Below are 22,355 nucleotides of genomic sequence, written 5' to 3' on the forward strand. Positions count from 1 at the left end.
GGTGGGGAAGATTCGGGTGCTTGAGAGACACAAGCGGGGTCAGTGGGCTTGGTTGAAGGCATGGAGGGGTTTCAAGCCTCCCTGACTGCCAGGAGTCTCCTTTCCGGGTGTGGCTGTCTGTCTCTTATCACCCTAGATTTTTTTAATTTAGGATTCATTTTTGATAAATGGCTGCGTACATAAGTGATGGGTTGTGCCTCTTAGGCCCTCTCTGCTGCTGTATAGTGTATATATTCTGAACCTGGATGTGTATTCCTTTCATTTCTGTTGACGTTTTGTACTATAATTTTGTTTTTTACTTTTGTATAAAATTGGTTGCTTGATTCTTTTCACTAAAAGATCAATAGTGCCCCATTATTAGTGTCAGTGGGAGGAATGATGCCCCATTATTGGTGTCAATGGGAGGAATAGTGTCCCATTTTTGGTGTCAGTGGGAGGAATAGCATCCCATTATTGGTGTTAGTGGGAGGAATAGTGTACCATTTTTGGTGTCAGTGGGATGGATAGTGTACCATTATTGGTGTCAGTGGGAGGGATAGCGTCCCATTATTGGTATCAGTGGGAGGGATAGTGTCCCATTATTGGTGTCAGTGGGAGGGATAGTGTCCCATTATTGGTGTCAGTGGGAGGGATAGCATCCCATTATTGGTGTCAGTGGGATGGATAGCGTCCTATTATTGGTATCAGTGGGAGGGATAGCGTCCCATTATTGGTGTCAGTGGGAGGGATAGTGTCCCATTATTGGTGTCAGTGGGAGGGATAGTGTCCCATTATTGGTGTCAGTGGGAGGGATAGTGTCCCATTATTGGTGTCAGTGGGATGGATAGCGTCCTATTATTGGTATCAGTGGGAGGGATAGTGTCCCATTATTGGTGTTAGTGGGAGGGATAGTGTCCCATTATTGGTGTCAGTGGGAGGGATAGTGTCCCATTATTGGTGTCAGGTGGATGGATAGTGTCCCATTATTGGTATCAGTGGGAGGGATAGTGTCCCATTATCGGTGTCAGTGGGATGGATAGCGTCCTATTATTGGTATCAGTGGGAGGGATAGTGTCCCATTATTGGTGTCAGTGGGAGGGATAGTGTCCCATTATTGGTGTCAGTGGGAGGGATAGTGTCCCATTATTGGTGTCAGTGGGAGGGATAGTGTCCCATTTTTGGTGTCAGGTGGATGGATAGTGTTCCATTATTGGTATCAGTGGGAGGGATAGTGTCCCATTATTGGTGTCAGTGGGATGGATAGTGTCCTAGTATTGGTATCAGTGGGAGGAATAGCGTCCCATTATTGGTGTCAGTGGGATGGATAGCGTCCCATTATTGGTATCAGTGGGAGGAATAGCGTCCCATTATTGGTGTCAGTGGGATGGATAGCGTCCCATTATTGGTATCAGTGGGAGGAATAGTGTCCCCTTATTGGTGTCAGTGGGAGGAATAGTGTTCCATTATTGGTATCAGTGGGAGGGATAGTGTCCCATTATTGGTGTCAGTGGGATGGATAGTGTCCTAGTATTGGTATCAGTGGGAGGAATAGCGTCCCATTATTGGTGTCAGTGGGATGGATAGCGTCCCATTATTGGTATCAGTGGGAGGAATAGTGTCCCCTTATTGGTGTCAGTGGGAGGAATAGTGTCCCATTATTGGTGTCAGAGAAAGCAATTGTGCCTCATTATTGGTGACAGAAGGAACAGTGCCTCAATGCCCGGACAATGGCAAGCAAAGGGTCACACCCAGTCAGTTTGGAGACACTACTCTAGTAATGCATTATCCTAGAAGTCCCCCTCCTATCTCATCTCACTATTGGTAAAAGTATAACAAACTTCAAAGTAAAGCTTTGCAATGAAGACAGGATTTCCCGCCAGGCTGTGATCCGCTATAAACTCTTACCACTGGGTGAGCACATCCAACAACCAGCACATGACACCACGGCATCACAGTCCCTGGTTACCTCCTTCCGGGTGGGCGTCTCCTCAGAGACACGTGTGTCACCACGTGACCGGAAGACGTTCTTGTTGTTGAGAGATGAATATGGCGCGGTCCATGTTTCTTGTGATAGAGATGTGATGAGGTACGGGGGGAGGGGTTAGTCCTATCTTGTGTGCGGGGAAGTAGTCCGGTGTACCGCACATAGAGGTACAATTGTGACGGTGCGGCGCTGGCAGTGGTAGGCGCACATTTGAGAACACAGGCAGTACGTTGTCACTGATTATACATGTGGAGAGGTGTGTGGTATTTCCTATAGGAATGTCCTGTGATGTGTATGGTGAGGCACCCTGTGAGGTTCAGCAATGAGTGGAGGGTTCTCCTGGGGAGGTCTTCTTACATTGGAGGATAAAACGTGTCTTTTCATGTTCTGTGCATGAATAGCAAAGCCACAAGCACCAAAGGGGGACACCAAACAACCTTTCCATATACTTTACATGGAAGAAGACTTGGTTAATGAATACAGTGATATATATTCATGGAAAAAGGTGTTCTGGTCAGATAAAACTAAAATTGGATTATTTGGCCTCAACACCAAACAATAGAGATATGAAGACGGCACCACCCGCAACTCAATAAGGGCGTGGAGCCTCCAGTACCAAGCCAATGTAAAGGTTAAACAATATATTGAAAACAAATGGTAGTACATATGATAGGTGTAGATGAATAAAGATGGGCTGATGTCCGGTGGGCAGAAAGATAGGAAAAGTCAGTCATAACAATACAATGCGGCACTGGTGTAAGACCCCTTTCACATTGGGGATGCGTTCACGGTAAAACGTCGCTTGTCTTAGTCGCGCTTTACCGCTGTGTAAGCATCGCTTTTTGGCGACTAGCAGGGTGCTTTTAACCCCAAGGAAGGGGGTTAAAAACTTGTGTTGTGGCGCTTCCGAAACGCTTTTCAGGCGCTTCAGAAGCGCTGCCCATTCATTCCAATGGGTAGGGCGTTTTGGAAGTGCTAAACACAGCGCTCCCAATCTGCCCCAAAGATGCTGCTTGCAGGACTTTTCAGGAACGTCCTACAAGTGCACCGCCCCAGTGTGAAAAGTCACACTGGAATGAACGGGAGGTGGTTTTCAGGTGCTTAGCACAGGCTATTTCCAGGGCTAAAGCGCCTAAAAACTGCCCAGTGTGGGGGTCTTAAGCTGTGGAAGCTCAGGAGCCAAGCCGGAGTCCGTCGGCGCTCCCGTGTGACATCACCGCAATGTCAGGGCGGAAGAGCTGGACAAGAGGGAACTAGCAGTCAAACCAGCCTGCAACGCAGGAGAAGCTTGTTGCTGTGACCACGTGTTTTGCGTGCATGCGATTTGGCAAGTCCAAGGAAGCTTGTTGCCGTGGCAATGCGTTTCGTGCGCATGCACTTTGTCAAGTCCAAGAACTCGACAAAGCGCATGAGCATGAAATGCGTCGGCACAGCAATGAGCTTCTCCTGCGTTCCAGGCTGGTTTGACTGGCTGTTCCCTCTTGTCCGGTGACGTCACACGGGAGCACCGGCAGACCCCGGCTTGTCCACGACTTTACACCAGTGATGTGTTGTGTTGTATTGTTATGGCAGACTTATCCTTCTGCCCAGTGGACCCAGCGGACATTAGGCCATCTTTATTCATCTACACCCACCTGGTGTCGTACTGTCATTTGATCTCAAATGACATCGGCTTTACATCGGCTTGGTACTGTTTGACTGGAGGTTCCACACCCTTATCGATTTCCGGCTAGTGCTGTCTTCATTTCTCCTACCCAATTCAGTCAATTTATGTGTTTCTATGATGGCTGCATCTGATTGGCTCCCGAGCAGTGGACAGTGAGTTCCCCCATAGGGCCAGCGCCTGAAACATTGTGGTATTTTGTCACCTTTCAAAATGACAATGACCCAAAGCACACAGCAAAAATGACCACACTACTTTGCCCTGCTTCATCTGTCCTACAGCGGTCCTACTTCCATCTGACTTGAATGAACAGGATAAGATTTTGCTCCAACTTTGAGATAGTCTGTCTTGTCCTTCGACCAATCAAAACAATCCCAGTGTGACATAAATTACTTTTACTGCTGCTGTAATCACCATGTCAGATGTCACAAGTCGGATGGTTACAAGGAGTGAGTCGGAAATAATGAGCATATTTTTTTTTTACAAGAAAAATATAATGAGCATATTTAAGTGCCACATCCAGTATTGATAGAGAAAAACAAAAGATCCCCTTAAGGTGGACTTTTAAGGTACAAATTGCCCAAGAAAATATACAATTTTAAATTAAGTAAAGTGTATAAAAGGCATATTTAAAAAAAACACTTGTTATATTCACAATATTGACATCATAGTAGTACAAACTGCAATGTTTAATTCTTGTTCTGGCGCGTTTCGGAGTACGTATATGTCTCCTTCAGGGGTATATTAGAGCAAGAATACTTTATGTTCTAGAATAGAATACTAAAGAAAAGTAAATGGATATACACAAGTATGGCATTCCAGCAATATTCGAAGATATACATAGGGTCAGACAGGATTCATGGGGATTTACTTACATGTACTTGTAAGATGGAAAAAATCTTTAAATATGTTCTGACTTAAAAACACATATAAAGGCCAGCTGTACTCTCAATTTATCGAAACAGAAATCCGACAAGGGTACCGTGCCTCTGGGAAGGTGCCAGTGACAAGTGAAGATGTTGGCCCAGCTCCCCCACACAGCACACACCCCGGAAGGGTTAAACCAAGGGACCCACTGGGGCCAAAAGAGGGAATTGGACCCTGTAAATTTAAAACGAAGAGCCATAAATGTATGGTATTGTGTAATTTTTAAATCTATGCACCAAATAAGTATGTTTGGGAAATATATTTAAAGAGTGGAATATATATATATATATATATATATATATATATACAGTACGGACCAAAAGTTTGCACACACCTTCTCATTCAAAGAGTTTTCTTTATTTTCATGACTATGAAAATTGTAGATTCACACTGAAGGCATCAAAACTATGAATGAACACATGTGAAATTATACATAACAAAAAAGTGTGAAACAACTGAAAATATATTTCATATTCTAGGTTCTTCAAAGTAGCCACCTTTTGCAGCAGACACATCTCTAGAACTGTTAAGAGGAGACTGTGTGAATCAGGCCTTCATGGTAGAATATCTGCTAGCAAACCACTGCTAAAGAAAGGCAACAAGCAGAAGAGACTTGTTTGGGCTAAAGAACACAAGGAATGGACATTAGACCAGTGGAAATCTGTGCTTTGGTCTGATGAGTCCAAACTTCAGATCTTTGATTCCAACCCCCGTGTCTTTGTGCGACGCAGAAAAGGTGAACGGATGGACTCTACATGCCTGGTTCCCATCGTGAAGCATGGAGGAGGAGGTGTGATGGTGTGGGGGTGCTTTGCTGGTGACACTGTTGGGAATTTATTCAAAATTGAAGGCATACTGAACCAGCATGGCTACCACAGCATCTTGCAGCGGCATGCTATTCCATCCGGTTTGCGTTTAGTTGGACCATCATTTATTTTTCAACAGGACAATGACCCCAAACACACCTCCAGGCTGTGTAAGGGCTATTTGACCAAGAAGGAGAGTGATGGGGTGCTGCGCCAGGTGACTACCTCTTGAAGCTCATCAAGAGAATGCCAAGAGTGTGCCAAGCAGTAATCAAAGCAAAAGGTGGCTACTTTGAACAACCTAGAATATGAAATATATTTTCAGTTGTTTCACACTTTTTTGTTATGTATAATTCCACATGTGTTAATTCATAGTTTTGATGCCTTCAGTGTGAATCTACAATAGTCATGAAAATAAAGAAAACTCTTTGAATGAGAAGGTGTGTCCAAATTTTTGCTCTGTACTGTATATATATATATATATATATATATATATATATATATATATATATATATATATATATATATATATATATATTGTATTGCATTATGCATATAATATTGAAATACCTGCAAAAGGTGGCGAGGCTTCACTTAGGTGTGAGGAGGGATTAGTTGTAAGGAGCATGCTCACCACAGCTACAAAAAATGGTAGAGTTTGAGTTTTTTTTAGAACTTGATCTCAAATTATTTAACAAAAAAAGAGGTTATTCTGCAAACGTTGAATAGATCGGATGGTTAGGACAAGGATCCCGACTTCAATGGGCTGAAATGGGACCAAAGTAGTGCAGGGAGAATTTTCAAAGTCGGACCGACTTGTGTCAGACCAGTTAAGACGGCTCTCATAGGGAAACATTGATTTTCACACGTCATGCGACATGAGCTCCCAATGTCGCAGCGTTTGTTGTACCAGTGTGAACCTAGCCTAATAGAGGTTTCCATTTAGGAATATGTCTAGTTGACAAGCATTGAAATGTACTATGTGTGTAATTATTCTCATTTCTTTAATATGTTGCTTGTAAATTTTTACAGCTGATTCCAGGAATGCCTCTTGTGGTGCTGTGTGGTTTCCCCTGCAGTGGGAAGAGTCAAAGAGCGCTGGATCTAAAAAAGCATTTGGAGCAGACTGGTGGGAGAAAGGTTTATATAATTGGAGACCATACCCTTGCTGATGATAAGAATTCAGTTTATGCAGGTAGGAATTCCTAAGTACCTTGTCAAGCGACTGTGAGATGCCATTGTTTTTTTTTTATTGAAACATAAGTCAACAATGCCTAGTAATAAGCACAGGAACGATTTATGTAACCACTTGCCTACCTACTTTCACCCCTCTCCTGCCCAGACCAATTTTCAATATATATATTTTTTTGACAGAGCTTTCTTTTAGTGGTATTTAACTGCCTGCCAACCATCCACCACAGTTATATGGCGGCAGGTCGGCTCTGCTGGGCGAGATCACGTAGCTATACGTCATCTCGCCGAGCAGCCAATAGGGGCGCGCGTGCTCTCCCCCAACTCGCGCGTTCGCCGCCGGGCACCCGCGATCGCTCGTTACAGAGCGAGGACCGGGAGCTGTGTGTGTAAACACACAGCTCCCGGTCCTGTCAGGGGAGAAATGCCTGACCGTCTGTTCATACAATGTATGAACAGCGATCAGGCATTTCCCCTAGTGAGTCCACCCCCCCTACAGTTAGAACACACCCGGGGAACATACTTGACCCCTTCCCTAGTGTTAACCCCTTCCCTGCCAGTGGCATTTTTTTAGTAATCCAATGCATTTTTATAGCACTGATCGCTATAAAAATGCCAATGGTCCCAAAAATGTGTCCGAAGTGTCCGCCATAATGTCGCAGTACCGGAAAAAAAATCGCTGATCGCCGCCATTACTAGTAAAAAAAAAAATATTAATAAAAATGACAAACTACCCCCTATTTTGTAAACCCCCTTTTGCGCAAACCAATCAATAAACACTTATTGCGATCTACGAAAAATATGTAGAAGAATACGTATCGGCCTAAACTGAGAAAAAAAATCGTTTTTTTTTATATGTTTTTGGGGGATATTTATTATAGCAAAAAGTAAAAAATATTCATTTTTTTTTCAAGATTGTCGCTCTATTTTTGTTTATAGCGCAAAAACTAAAAACCGCAGAGGTGATCAAATACCACCAAAAGAAAGCTCTATTTGTGGGAAAAAAAGGACGCCAATTTTGTTTGGGAGCCACGTCGCATGACCGCGCAATTGTCAGTTAAAGCGACGCAGTGCCGAATCGGGGAAAAAAGTGCTCTGGTCTTTGGCCAGCAATATGGTCCGGGGGTTAAGTGGTTAATTACCACAGTTTTTTTTTTTTTTTTTTTTTTGCCAAACAATAAAAAAGACTGGAAATTAAAAAATATATATTTTCTTAGTCTCAGTTTTTTTTAAATTTTCTAAAGTAATTTGTCTCCTGCACTGATTGAGCTGCACTGCTAATTGGGACACTGATGATCAGTGCCCTGTTTATCAGTGCAGATGTCCCCTGTGTGGATTTACCAGCTAACAGCTCTCCTCACACACTGTCAGCGTTTACACTGTGATCAGCTGTGATTGGACACAGCTGGTCACATGGTAAAGAGCCACTGTGATTGGGTCTTTGCCCCGATCTGTGATCAGGAACACGGCGCTCACAGATCTCTGCCAATGTGCGCCACAGGGTCCATAGAAACCCTCCCGGCAATTTTAGCCTGCGCCGTAGGCTAATGTAAAACACTCGAAACAGTTCAAATCAAGTTACTATGTGATGCACAAGTCTCATAAAGTAAAAAAAACTACCTTTACCTTTCCTGACAGAGCCAAACCCTCCTTTGTCTCACACGCTCCCTTCCCAGACACTGCATCTAACAGTGGGAGGGTTTCAGCAACATATGCACTCCAGAAAGCAGTAATTAGGACTAGGTGTGGCCAGGTGCTGATTGATTGGCTACAGCTTTGTGAATTAACAGTAGCCACGCCCCACTGCAGCATTTTTTCAGTCTATTGTAGTGCATGCAGGCAAAGCCTACAAGAGATATGTGAAAAAGGAGGGCGCTAGAAAGTGATTATAAGAAACACTGATAAATATTAAATATTCTAAAGTGAGAAAAATACTGGCATATTAAGCGGAAGCGCTTCTGACTTGGATGCATTAATTTTATATCCTGAGATGGCGCCATATCGATCGAGTTCTGCATGTAAATTCGGGAGAGACATTCTAGGCTGGGTCAGGGTTAAAATTACATCGTCCGCAAATGGTGAGATCTTAAACTCCCGATCTCTAACCATAATGCCCTTGATGCTCGTGTTCCCTCGAATCGTGGCTGCCAGGGGTTCTACACATAGTGCAAATAGCAGGGGAGACAATGGACATCCTTGCCTGGTGCCATTAGTCACCGGGAACAAGGACAAGAGAGTGAAGGGTGTTTTAACCTGGGAAGAGGGGTTTGCGTATAGGTGTCGAATCGCTTGCATAAAGGGTCCCCTAAATCCCACATGGCGTAGCGTGGCGAACAGGAAGGGCCACCCCAGGCGATCAAAAGCCTTTTCTGCGTCCAGGCTAAATAGAAGGGACTGCAAGTCTTCCCTGTTCGTCACCTCCACCAGGTCAACTATTTTCCTGGTGTTGTCCCCTGCTTGGCTGAGCGGGACAAACCCCACCTGATCTTTATGGATTAGGGAGGGGAGGACCGTATTCAGGCGGACAGAGAGTAATTTAGTGAAAATCTTAAGATCCGAATTCAGGTATCACCGTGATGAATGAACGTTGCATATCTTCAAGGACGGGTTATCGTGGAGGAATGCGTTAAACAGTTTGCACATATAGGGGAGCAGTATAGGGTGAAATGCCTTATATTTTTCATAAGGGAAGCCATCTGGTCCCGGGGCCTTGCTAGACGGCAGGGATTTAATAGTGGACTGTAGTTCCTCTTCTGTAATCGGGGCATTAAGGGGGAGCAAGTCCTCGGGCCGTAGTCGGGATACCCCACTTTGCTCGAGTTATTGACTCATACGTTGGGCGATATCAGGAGGGAGGGGGCCGCTCGGAATGTCAGGGTTATTATAGAGGTGTGTGTAGAACTCCGCGAACAAGTGGGCTATCTCTCTTGGGTGTGTGATCATGGTCCCCGAGCTGGTTTTGATTTGGTGAGGCGTCGAGGCTTGGTTGCTGTCTCGCAGCTTCCAAGCCAGAAGGGAGTGGGCCTTGTTCCCCTTGTCATAGAACAACTGCCGTAGTCTAAGGCTTTTTCCACCCTGTCCATTCCTATGTCACTCAGGGTCGCACGCAGGAATGTAATCTTTTTAAGGAGCGCCAGGGTGGATGAGCTCTGCAAGTGGCCCTCCAACACTTTGAGCTCTCCTTCTGTCCGCACTTTCAGGGCTTGTGTGTCTATCTGCATGGTGGCCGACAGGGCTAAACATTTGCCCCGTAACACCGCTTTATGGGCTTCCCAAAATGTGGGAGGCGTTGTCTGGTGTATCATTTTCCGCAAAATAGTACTTCAGGGCCGACTCTAATTCGGACTTCGAGGGGGAGTGCTGTAGGAGGAATGTATTTAGCCGCCAAGTACACGGCCTGCAGGTGGGGGTACTCAGTGCTATAGTCAGTAGGATTGGGGCATGATCTGACCAGGATATCGGGAGGATCTGGACTGCACTGGTCAGTCTAAGGGCTATGTTGTTAACAAAAAAATAATCTTTTCGGGAGTGGATGCGGTGGGGGGGATAAGTAGAAAGTGTATTGTCTGTCCCCCGGGTGGAGGACTCGCCAGGCATCAAAGAGAGCGTAGCGACGCAATAGCTGGCGGAACTGCCTTGAGTCCCTGAGCACTCGGGCAGAAACAGCCTTGGGGTTTAACACATGTCCGACGCAGCAGATTGGGTCAAGTTAAAGTCCCCTCCCAGCACTAATATCCCGTGATCCGAGCAATGAAGGCGGGCGTAGACTTTGGATAGGAACCCAAGTTGACGGGTGTTCGGAGTGTATACCACGCAGAAGGTAACTCTCTGATCCTGCCAGAGGCCTTGCAGGATGAGGAAGTGACCCTGTGGGTCACTGTAATGATGCAAGCTTACAAAGGTGGATCCCCTCTTCACTAGTATGGCCACCCCTGCCCGTTTATGGGGTCCTGAGGAGATGAAGATCTGTGTGTAGTGCTTAGAGGCAAACGCAAAGGAGCCCCCCTTATCAAAATGTGTCTCCTGAACCATAATAACATCCGCCCCTGACTGCCTGAACTCCCTCAGAGCCAGATGCCTTTTTCTGTCAGAGTTCAGCCCATGCACATTTAATGATAGGATCCGAGCCATGGGGAGGGGGGTAAGAGGTAGAGGCATTCCTGGAGTAGGTGTCTTGGGCGGGCACCCCACGGGAGGAGTTCCGGACAGAGCCTGTGATGCATCTGCGAGGCCTGACGACAGCTATAGGGGGGGGGGGGGGGAGAGAGGGAGACTAGAAGGAAAGAAAAGAAGGATTAGATACATGAACCAATGATAAACGACTTTAAACAATACCTGTAACTTTTCAAGACTTCTGAGGGCTCGTGGGCTCAGGTCTGGATGGCTTCCCACGTGCTCCCCCAGCCCGCCGCCATGGGGGCGAGCTGGGGGTACACGGGGGAACCCAGGTTTGCCCCTCCAAATTTGGAGGGGACCCAATAACATTATTCTTTTATTTTCTTCTGAATTTTGGATACGAAACACCAACAAAAAAATGCTGGAAAACTGAAACCCCCCCCCCCCCCCCAAAAAAGAGAGGGATGAGAGGTGCGGGGGCTCTCTCTAAATCTCGTCCGAGACTCGCCCAAAATGCTACTTGGAACTTAAGCTAGGGCATTTATAAGGGGACAAAAAGCTGGACAGTGGCCAGGGAACAGTCCCAGGGGGGTGAACCAATGTTCTCACGAGTTCTGGTGCTGTCGGGTACGGTCTCTTGGGGACCTCTCCGGGGTCTTTTGGTCGGGGGGACCTTCTGCCAGACCGTAGGCGGCAGAGGTGGGGTAGCTGTAAGGTCCCAGTCCGGGAGCTGGGGGGCCCGGATTTCCAGGACAGAAAGGTGCCAGGTCCTCAGGGTATCTGAGCACTGCCGACTTGCCTTGGGTTTTAGCCGTCAGGCTAAATGGGAAGCCCCAGCGGTAGGGAATGTTCTCTTCTTGTAGTATGCGTAACAACGGCTGCAGCAGTCTGCGTTTTTGCAGCTTTATCCATGATCGGTCCGTATAAAGTTGAATTTGGACATCATCAAGGGTGACTTTGCGGGCGAGGCGGGCCTGCCTCATGATTTCCTCTTTCAAAGGGAAGGAGCTGAGCCGACAAATAATGTTGCGTGGCTTGGAGGCAGGCCCTTTCGGGCACAGTGCTCGGTGGGCTCTGTCCATTTCAATAGGGCTGGCAGGGGGTTCACCAATCAAGTGACCTAAGCGCAGCCTTTGACACGGTAGACCACAAACTGTTACTGATGCGACTAGCCAAGGTAGCAGAAGTCGCAGAAGGTGATTTACCATGGTTTTCTTCCTTTCTTGAAAACCGATCACAAACAGTTAAATTGGGTTGTTTCACGTCGGAAAAGCGCACGGTGCCATGTGGAGTCCCCCAAGGATCCCCCCTGTCACCGGTGCTTTTCAACATCTATCTTCGCCCTCTCTTTGATATTATCAGTAGCCAAGAACTACTCTATCACTCTTATGCAGACGATACGCAACTGTATTTCCGCATCTGCAACAAAAAGGATCATCATCTCAGTTTAGAGAAATGTCTCTCTTTGATAGAAAACTGGATGACTAAGAGTTATCTTAAACTCAACAGTTCAAAAACAGAACTCCTTATGTTTCACGCCAGCCGAAAGAGTCAACTGGCAACAACCTGGACACCCCCGCCCATTCTGGGCCAAATCATCACCCCTAGCTCCAAAGTCAAAAGTCTCGGGGTCATCTTCGAGACCTTCATGACAATGGACGCACAAATAGGGTCAGTAGTCAGCGGAGCGCACCATCTGTTGCGCCTACTACGCAGACTTATTCCATTTATCCCCAAAGAAGACGTAGCAGTCGTGGTGGGAACAATCGTGAATTCCAGACTGGACTATGCTAACGCCCTGTACCTCGGACTCCCAAAGTACCAAATCTCCCGTCTGCAAGTCGTTCAGAATACGGCCGCCAGACTGGTGACTGGGAAAAAAAATGGGAATCAATCTCACCTTCGTTGAGAACCCTTCACTGGCTGCCAGTAAAAGACAGAATTGCATTTAAAGCACTCTGCCTGACACATAAGTGCATCCATGGGAAGGCTCCGCAATATCTTTGCGACAAGATAGAACCTCACAATTCGAATCGCGTTCTGCGATCCACCGACCAAAATCTGGTCAGGGTTCCAAAAACCAAATACAAGTCCAAAGGAGAAAGAAGGTTTGCTTTTCAGGGTCCCAGGCTATGGAATGCTTTACCAACCAGCATTCGGTTGGAGGAAAACCATCTGACTTTCAGAAGACGGATCAAAACTCTGCTCTTTTGATGTCATGAGACACGAACAACTAGCGCCCAGAAGCGATTCAGTTCGCATGCGCCGCACTTTATAAGTTTTTCATTCATTCATTCATTCAAGTTGTTGAATACAGATTGTAAGACAGAGTGGACGTCCTCAGGGCCCTCCGGTTGCGGAATCCCCCGTACCCGGATGTTATTTCTGCGCCCCCTGTTGTCCAGGTCTTCTACATGCCGCTGCATTTCTCTAAGGAGTGTCCTGACTGCAGGGCCTGAATCTCTGATCTGCACGTGGACTTCACGTCTGCCATGAGTTGTTTTTGAAGTCGTCTTTGGTGGGCTTAGCTTGAATACCATTGATGTGGCAGAGGAGGAGATGGGGCCATGTCCTGAAGCACGGGTGGAAGGGGGAGGTACGGGGGAGATTGCTGCCTGGCTTGATGGAGGCGCGCCCGAGGTGACGGAGCAGGTGACTGGCCCCAGGTGTCAGACCAGGTCCCATGCTGCGTGTGATGCTGAATCCCCTCATCCGATTCCGGGGTCAGGGAGGGGGCAGGGGAGCCGGTCATCTGGGCATATGTGGCCCCCTGAAGCCCCGAAGGGCCTGGTTCTCTAGAGCGGGACATGCGCTGCTGTTTAGGGGAAGGGGGGCCGCCGCGTATTCTGTGGCAGGCCTGGGCCTGTCTAGGCCCGATGCAGCGAACGGGTGGTTCTGGGGGTGAGCTGGGCCATGCAGGGCCGGGAAATCCTTCTGCTCTCCCAAGAAGTCCGGGTAGCTGGCCTCTGTCCCTCCGATGCCTGGGTCTGAGGATGTTCGCAGGAGCCGCGGATAGGCCTCTGTACACTGCGTGTAGCCTTCTGGGAGTCCCAAGATGGCGGCTCGCTTTGCTGTGAACGAGGCCGCAGGCGAGGTAAGTGATCGAGCCGGGTTACTCACCGGACCCGGGGACTCTGTGGCGGCCTCCGGGTAGGCAGTTGCTGGCTGTTGCTGGGCCCCGAGCTCTCTGAAGGGCGCCTGAACCGAGGAGGAAAGCTAGAAAGGAGGCCTCATGGCGCCTGTGGAGGCATCCGGCACCATCTTGTCCTGGCCGGCGATCCCTCCGTCGGGCTAAAGTTCGTCTGGAGGTTCGTTGATGAGCCGGGGGGGGGGGGGGTGAGACGGTCCCCTAGCCGCTGCAGATCGGGTCGTCGGGGATTTGCCCATTTTTATGCGGTGTAAGCAGGGTTGGACTGGGACAAAAATTTGGCCCTGGACTTCATCCAGTCCGGCCCACTGACAGGTTCCTCCAATGTGGGTGGCCAGACAAACCCGCCCCCCCTGGTTGGCCAACCCTGATGGCCCCCCTCCCCTCGCCGTTCTACTTTATTACATGATGCTGCGGGGAGGGAGAGGAGGTGAGCGCTGCGGGGAGGGAGAGGAGGTGAGCGCTGTGGAGAGGGGAAGACAGAGGAGCGGAGGGGGCGGCGGTCCGCTGTCACTGAAGCCAGCCCACTAAGCCATCGGCCCACCGGGAAACTCCCTGTAGTCCAGATGGCCAGTCCATCCCTGGGTGTAAGTGTCCAGTTTATGCCGGTATTCTGTGGGCTGAGAGGGAGCTAGGCAATCAGGCAGCCATCCAGGTCCGCTTCCGGTCACGCCCCCTTTGAGGCTTTTTTATATGTTACACAAGATTACTGTAACCACTGAACCTTCAACCTGAACTGAATGCATAGTAACTGAATTTTGTCCTTGAACTAGTACAGAGAAAGCAGACATTAATACAAATATATACAGGCATACCCCACTTTTAACTTCAAAATGGGACCAGAGCATGATCTCTCTGCTCCCGCCACACCTCCAACATTGAAGAGGCTGACTGAACACCGGCTGTGGGGGCAGAGAGAGATGTCATCTCTGCTTGCCCGTATCTCTTATCTGCACGCCTCTCTTATCCGATCACCTGTTTTTTTTTGTTCATGCTTGTGTCTTGGAGAGAGGGGGGGATTGTAAAATGGGCCTCTCTGTGTATGTCGCCGCAGACCCCCTTGTGGAAGAATCCTAATCTCCCTGAGCTCTTTGGTCACCCCGACTCGCCCCCCTGGTGGGGTCTATTTGGAGTTGCCCATCTCTCCATATAGTTGAGGACAATAATTTGATACCCTTTGACATAAATATGGCCTTGAAAATAAGTTCTTCTTTAAATATCTTTTACTGTGACATGAAATTCGGGCACAGTTTGGGTCATTGATCATTGAATCTTCTATAGAGGACCTCTTATTGTTTCTGGAGATCTCCAAGTTGGTGACAACCTTTTTATGATCGCCTCCAGTTGATGGGGACTAATCCTTTCCAGAACTCTTATCGCAATGCCTGCACTTTCTGAAGAGAACTGGAAAGAGGCAACCGAGATATGCTTTCAGGATATAATCAGCACTGCTGACCAATTGATCCAATTTAAGTTCATGCATCACTTACACTACACACCAGCCAGGCTGGTTTGGATGGGACTGGGTCAGGATATTGCTTGTTCTAGATGTGATTTGATTGTTACAAACTTTTTTCATGTCTTGGAGCTGTCCTGGGTTCTCGACCTATTGGAAGGATCTATTTGCCTTCTTTTTTGTTGAGGCTCTACAAATGCTAGGACAGTACTTATCCCCCCCCCCCCACCTAAAAAAAAAAAAAACTTTTTTGGAAAGTAGTCAGTCTGAGGCAATTAAGTAAGAGGCATCGTGAGCTTTTTGAAGTTGTAATTTTTTTGTCACTTGTTTTTTGATTGAATGGAATAAAAAAAAATCTATTTTTTATTTTTTTGTATTGTCACCTGTACAGTACAGAGTCGTCATTCTGTCTCTTATATAAAGTTTTTATAACTTCCTGGGTCAGTGAATTTGCGCTGAAATTAAGACATTTTCATATTTAGGGTAGTGGTTTCTCTTTAGACTAAAGCTTCTTATTGATTACAGGCCTGTTCTTTATCTGTGTTCCCTAATGACAGATTTTTTTATTTTTTTTCAGGAATGTAGCTGGCAAGTCAATTCAGGTTCAGTGCTTTGTGTTTTTGTACATAGCTCTGCTTACAATGTCACAAGGGGTTCAGACTTGACAGATTTTTACATCTTGGAAGCATGTACTGCTGGAAGGCCAGTGGGATCATGTCTAGAAGGCAGCGAGACAAACCACTCGGGAACAGTTTGTAGCACTTATAGATCTGACCTGATTGTTTTAAAACGGAGCAAATACTATACGCAGTATGTATTTCAACTGTGTATTTAGTTGCTTACCTGGAGTTTAGCTGATCAGTCATGTATAGCTAAAGTTGTGTTTTTTTTTTTTTCCCTAAATATATTGGCGTGTCTATAGGACGCCTGTCATTTCAGTGAAAGCTGCTCATCTATATCGTATTCTCACCACGTTGTTTAAATGTATTCATGTGCTGGGCCTGTTTCAAATTCCATATTCCACTGAGATTAATAGCCGAAACCACTTTCATTCTAAAGGGAAAAGTGCTTGCTTCCAGAGTTGAATTTCTCACACCTTCCAGCCAAAATAACTACGATAAGAGGTTTGGACAACAATTGTGCATGTAGGAATCTCCCAGAGATGCAGTATGGAAAAATCTATCATTAACCTCTTTCCACCCGCTTTGGCATCCTTTTAATAGAGCTGCGCATTTTCACTGGTCTCACGATTTGATTTTGATTATCATGTCTTCGATATCGCATATACTTCTCATATATTTCTTCAAAAACCCATCAGTGCAGTCTCATCAGTGCCCATTAAATGCAGCCTCATCAGTGGTGATCTCCCGCTGTGTCATAGAGCATGAATTTGAATTGCCCAGCGGCCGCTGTCAACCAAGTCCCGCCTCCTAGACCAGCTCCTAAGATACTTGTCACACTGATTCAATTTCCTGGCATTGGATCAGTGTGCCATCTATCATAGGAGTTGGTCTAGGAGGCAGAACTTTGTTACAGCGGCCGCCAAACGTTTCATATCCAAGCTCCATGAGATCCCCGCTCGGTGTAACCTACACAAGGAGAGGAGGAAAGAGGGGGAAGACTGACGGGTGCGCCAGAGAACTGAGAACCGAGCGATCAGTGGTCTTTGATCTCAGCTTTCTCAAAAAAGAACACAAAAAAACAAAACTTCTCTTTTAAAGAATCCCTCTTCTTTCCCACTATTTACAGATACTACTGCTTAATATGAAATCTTCACCTTAACCACTTCAGCCCCGGAAGATTTGACTGCTCAATGACCATGCCATTTTTACGATACTGCACTGCGTCGCTTTAACGGACAATTGCGCGGTCGTGCGACGCTGTACCCAAACAAAATTGACGCCCCCCCCCACAAATAGAGCTATCTTTTTGGTGGTATTTGATCATCGCTGCGTTTTTTTTTTTTTTTTTTTGCGCTATAAACAATAAAAGCAACAATTTTGAAAAAACACACAATATTTATACTTTGTGATATAAATAGCCCCAATTTATTTTTATTTTTAAAAAGCTATTTTTTTCCTCAGTTTAGGCCGATATGTATTCTTCTACATATTTTTGGTAATAAAAATGGCAAAAAGCGTATATTGGTTTGCGTAAAAGTTTAAAGTGGAAGTAAACCCTCCTATTGTTTTCAGCCAAGGAAGCTGCCATCTTGGCCTCTGTTTAATCTGCAACTGCCACGATGCTGCACATGTGATCAGTTATGAAACCAGCCATTGGATGGTTTGACAGTTTGGTTGAGAGCACAAACATTCCCGGCATGCCGGGAATATTAACTGTTTTTTTAAACTATCAAATAGATGGGTTTACTTCCGCTTTAAGCATCTACAAAATAGGGGATAGATTTATGGCATTATTATTATTATTTTTACTAGTAATGACGGTGATCTGCAAATTTTTTTTTTTTTCGGGAATGCAACATTATGGCGGACATATCGGACACTTTTGACACATTTTTGGGACCATTGACAATTATACAGCAATCGGTGCTATAAAAATGTACTGATTACTGTGTAAATGTGACTGGCAGGGAAGGGGTTAACGAGGGGCGATCAAGGGGTTAACTGTGTTCCCTAGTGTGTGTTATAACTGTTGGGGGAGGGGACTGACTATAGGAGATGACAGACTGTGATTCCTAGCTTGTAGGAAGTCACGATCTCTCACATCTCCTCGCACAACTGGGATGTGTGTTTTTACCCAATAGAGGGTACCAGATCAAGTACAAGTTTCCCCACCGGACTTATATACTTTATTATATTTGAGTGGACAACCTCTGCCTCTATATAATTCGAGATTTTCCTAGCTTGTGACGGAAAATATTAATTATATGAAGACAGGAGGCGAGTATCTTATGCATTATCTTTCTTTAATAATGCCCATAGCAGAAATACAGTAAACATTTATTGTAACTTAAAAAATTCAAAGAACTACCCTTCCCAGCAGTCCCTGGGCCAGTATAGCCCCTCCCAGACCGTAGCCTATATAAGGGACTGTCTGAGGTAACCTATTCCTCTTTCTTCATGCGAATTAGTGTAAACAGGAACCGAAAGTCCAATTAGACATCTCCGCGGCTGCCGGGAACCTTCCGACCGGAACACAACATCCGAATCTGGAGGAAACGAAAGGACAAGGCCAACACGGACCAACTTCATCCGGACCAACTTCTTCCCAACGGGGACTATAGGAAACCCAAACCATTCGGAGCCGACCGGTCAGTTGTCCTCAGGAACATGGACCAACGGATTCAGTCAACGGCATCCCGACTCCGGATCTGGAACGCAGTAGGATCCTCCATCTGCGGTGAACTAAACCCATGGATCGAAACGGACAGCAATCCCAACGGGGATAGTGAAAACTAACTCCCGGGGCGTACCAGCCTCCGACTTGCAGGGTGCGTGGTTCATCAGTCTAGAACGAGAGAGAGACAACCTCGTGACAGGGTTGGGTTGGGAGGGAAGATACTCGCCTCCTGTCTTCATATAATTAATATTTTCCGTCACAAGCTAGGAAAATCTCGAATTATACATCAGACAGGAGGCTCATATCTTATGCAAGTTCAAAGCTATAACAATGCATATGACCAATAACAATCAAAATAATCCACAACACTGACATAGATATGTGTACCTCCTGTTCAAAGCGGGATTGGCGGAAAAGCGGTCGGTGACAACAGTCCGCCGCTATAGTAAGTCACAGAGGAAACCGGGAAGAGAGGATTAACGTAGGAAACGAGGAGTTGAAAGACTTGCGAAGATCGCAGCGAGGCTGTCAAGGACATATAAGTCTGTAGACAGCGGACCACATACAGTTGTGGATGTGCGGGGAAGAACGGGTAGAAAACCGATCGAAGTACCGTCTGGTCCAACGCACGACGGAAAAATACTTGAGTCTCTGAGGCGAGGAATGACGCCTGGATATGTCCAAAGCCTTGACGTCTGACCCACGATGATGGAAATCAGACACAATAAGACAGTAAGCTCGAAAGACAGTAACCTCAAAACAGAGTGTCAACGTCCCCCAGCCCGAGAACATGATCATGACCTTGGAAAAATCCCAAGTGTGCTGGTACATTGGGCGATTTAAACTTAACACCTTCAAAATTGACACACCAACGGATCCAAAGAGTCCGCCAGATAATTGGCTATTACAGACCCTGGCGCTTGAACGGGGTCGACCCGTCGTTGATCACACCAAGTAACCCAGAGTCCCCAGGTAGATCGAGATGCCGATCTAGTCCCGGGGCCCAGTCCAAGGCAGGGAATCCCTAGCTGTTCCCGAAAGGTCGTAGTCTGCGACCGGAACCCCGATACTAACCATGTGAGGAGAGGTAGGATGTGTTTCGTGAGTAGAGGGTGCAGATCCCCGTTCGGACCAGCGAGGAGGTGGGGGGAATGAGGAAACAACCTGGGGAGTTCCACCGTCATCCTCAGAAGGAGGGGAAACCATGGCTGCGTCGGCCACCACGGAGTGAACCGCACGACTGATGCCCTCCGGCTCGCTAAGTGAAGGAGGACCCTGAGGGTCACCGGGAACAGGGGAACGCGTAATGTGTCCCCTGTGACCACGTTTGGTGGAGGGCGTCCACATGGTGCGCCTCCGGATCCGGCCTCCGGTTGTAAGAGCGCGGAAACTGGTGGTTGATACGGGAAACGAACGGGTCCATAGAGAAGGATCCGCGAAGTGAGCGAGGATCAGGGACCCTGACCGGTGCGGTCGCCAATCGTTGGAATTGGTCAGGTAACGAGAATCCAATCTGCCACCCTATAGGGATAGTCTGTGGCATATCCCGCAATCGGGACGATGTTGCATTCCAGGCAGAAGTGCCCGAAGTCTTACTAGATCCGCTAGGATTCAGGATCAGGGGCCCACCAAGCGATCGACGTACCGGACTGTGGGTACGTTGTCCGAACGCAATAGCACACAGCAGATGGACGTGCGTGGCAACAGACTTCCGATGGCAAAAAAGGCCATCAGGGGTGTACGTGTTGATGTGCAGCCGAGGGTTCTCTGCGGACCACGTCCTACCGGAGGACGAGGGACTGCACCGAGCACCCCAGCCGAGGCGGCTGGTATCCGACCCTATGACGCAATCCGGTGAGGAGTTGAAAATGCCTCGCCGTTCCGTTTGACGGCATGACGTAACCACTACCGTAGGTCCACCATGGCTTCACTTAGTTTGTATAGCGAAGCCCCTAGCGAAGATGTAGAGTCTCGAGTCTCTGGAGGGTTCGACAGTGAAGAGGGGCTGGAGAGTGGCCTGGATTGACACCGGGAACAGGCCGACTAAGCGAGTCAGTCCGCGTAAGGACACCCGCTGCTGCCCAGCATGATACTGATGTCTTTGCGGATGGCGGCTAATTGGGTATGGGTAGCCGAAGGATCGCTCGGTTGGTGTCCACCAAGAACCCCAAAAACTCTATCTCCTGAAATGGGGAGATAATAGGTGTTCGTGATCTATGAGGAGTCCCAGATCGCGAAGCGATCCGACCATCCAGGAGGCGTGTTCGCTCGCTAGGCGAGGGGAACCAGCCATTAGAAGTAGGTCGTTCAAGTAGATGTTCAACCTCACCCTTGTTCCACAGGGCAGTAAGTTGGTGAGATTTCTCAAGCTCCCACCGGCGAAAAAATGCCTTTCTTCTTCCTGATCGGGAAGATGTTGTTGAGGAAGTTCAAAGAGAGCGGGTCCATCTCTACTATCGGCTGTTTGGTCCAAGGTCTAGCAACCTGTTGTCCATTAGGACGGTGTTTAGGTTTGAAAAACCGAATGGGATGGTGAACCAGGTATACGCCTGGTAATATAACTCCATTTGTCCTACCGTCTTAAAGATATCATCAATTAGCGTGATCCCATTGTGCTAGGTCAACCGGCTTACAGAGGCGGTAGCCTGCTCACTAAGGCGTAGGGTTAGGTGATAGGTCCAGAGATCTAAGACCCAGTACTGTGAGGTCCCAAAGGCCCTCTCTATTCCCTTCCTGGAATACTGAATGATTATGGGATCCACCTCTGGAGTGAGCACCACCGTATTTGGTAATGGAAGGGTGAGTATTCCACCCTCAACTTGTCCGGTTAGCGTACCGATCGATCTCCGGGTCCAGCATTCGATCTATTGGATCACCTCAGGTAGAGGTGCCCAGTCACCGGAGTGTGGGTGGCCAATCACCTCCTGATCGAAAAATGGTACTCCACAAGAGTCCAATAAGGTTTTACCCTGGGACCTAGGGTTGGCGTCGTCATGGAGCGCCATGTGCCCACTGCTCACATAATCATCATCATTATCATCATCATTTTCATCCTCAGACTCAAAGGTGTTAGCCGCCTCGTACTCCGCGGACGACTCTGGAAGAGTCCACGAGGAGTCTGGCTCAGTCCGTCTAGCGGATCGCTGCCTCTGCATGTGCATCTCCCCGAGGCTCGGGGGTCGATTGGAGTCTGGGAAGGCAGTGGGTCGGCAGGCCCGGGAGGGTACTGCCTGGGGCATGTTATTTACTTCCCCTGCTGGGGAGTCCGTGGGTCGGCAGTCCTGGGAGGGTACTGCCTGGGGCATGTTATGTACTTCCCCTGCCGGGGAGTCAGAGGGTCGGCAGTCCTGGGAGGGTACTGCCTGGGGCATGTTATTTACTTGGTCGGCAGTCCTGGGAGGGTACTGCCTGGGGCATGTTAATTACTTCCCCTGCCGGGGAGACGGAGGCCACATTAATGTGACGGCGCATACGGGACGCCATGCCCTACTTAGGGGCGTTATATCCATGCCGGGAGATCCGGACATAGGGGTGCATGTGGGTTGGAGCAACCGATGCCCTGGTAGTCTGGACGGACCTACCGACCAGCTCAGGAACCAGTGCAGCACTGAGGTAGGTAGGGCCTTCCAGGGCTGCGTCCACCACTTCAGTGGCACCAGTAGGAAGTAAAGGATCTGTCGCCAGCCACAGGAGAGGAGTCAGCTGTCTGCGGACAGCACGGCCGTGCAGCCCAGGAAGATACGGAAGTTATGTACTATAACTTGTATAGTAATTTCTATAATTCA

At 47.6% G+C, this 22,355-nt stretch overlaps 1 protein-coding gene across 3 annotated transcripts in view; it reads left to right on the forward strand.

The window, feature by feature from the left end:
- Positions 1–1,944: 1,944 nt before the first annotated feature.
- Positions 1,945–22,355, forward strand: part of KTI12 (KTI12 chromatin associated homolog) — a 79,729-nt gene continuing 59,318 nt past the window's right edge. The window contains exons 1-2 of one of the 3 annotated variants that reach the window (XM_040343107.1): positions 1,945–2,065; positions 6,392–6,554. In XM_040343107.1, coding sequence (XP_040199041.1) covers positions 6,404–6,554 — 151 coding nt within the window. In that variant the 5' untranslated portion in view covers positions 1,945–2,065; positions 6,392–6,403. Of the gene's footprint in view, positions 2,066–2,139; positions 2,220–6,391; positions 6,555–22,355 lie in introns of those variants that run through there. The other 2 variants (XM_040343108.1, XM_040343109.1) reach the window with 2 other exon arrangements.

Source organism: Rana temporaria, chromosome 3 (assembly GCF_905171775.1).
Source record: "Rana temporaria chromosome 3, aRanTem1.1, whole genome shotgun sequence".
In the NCBI taxonomy this organism is placed as follows: domain Eukaryota; kingdom Metazoa; phylum Chordata; class Amphibia; order Anura; family Ranidae; genus Rana; species Rana temporaria.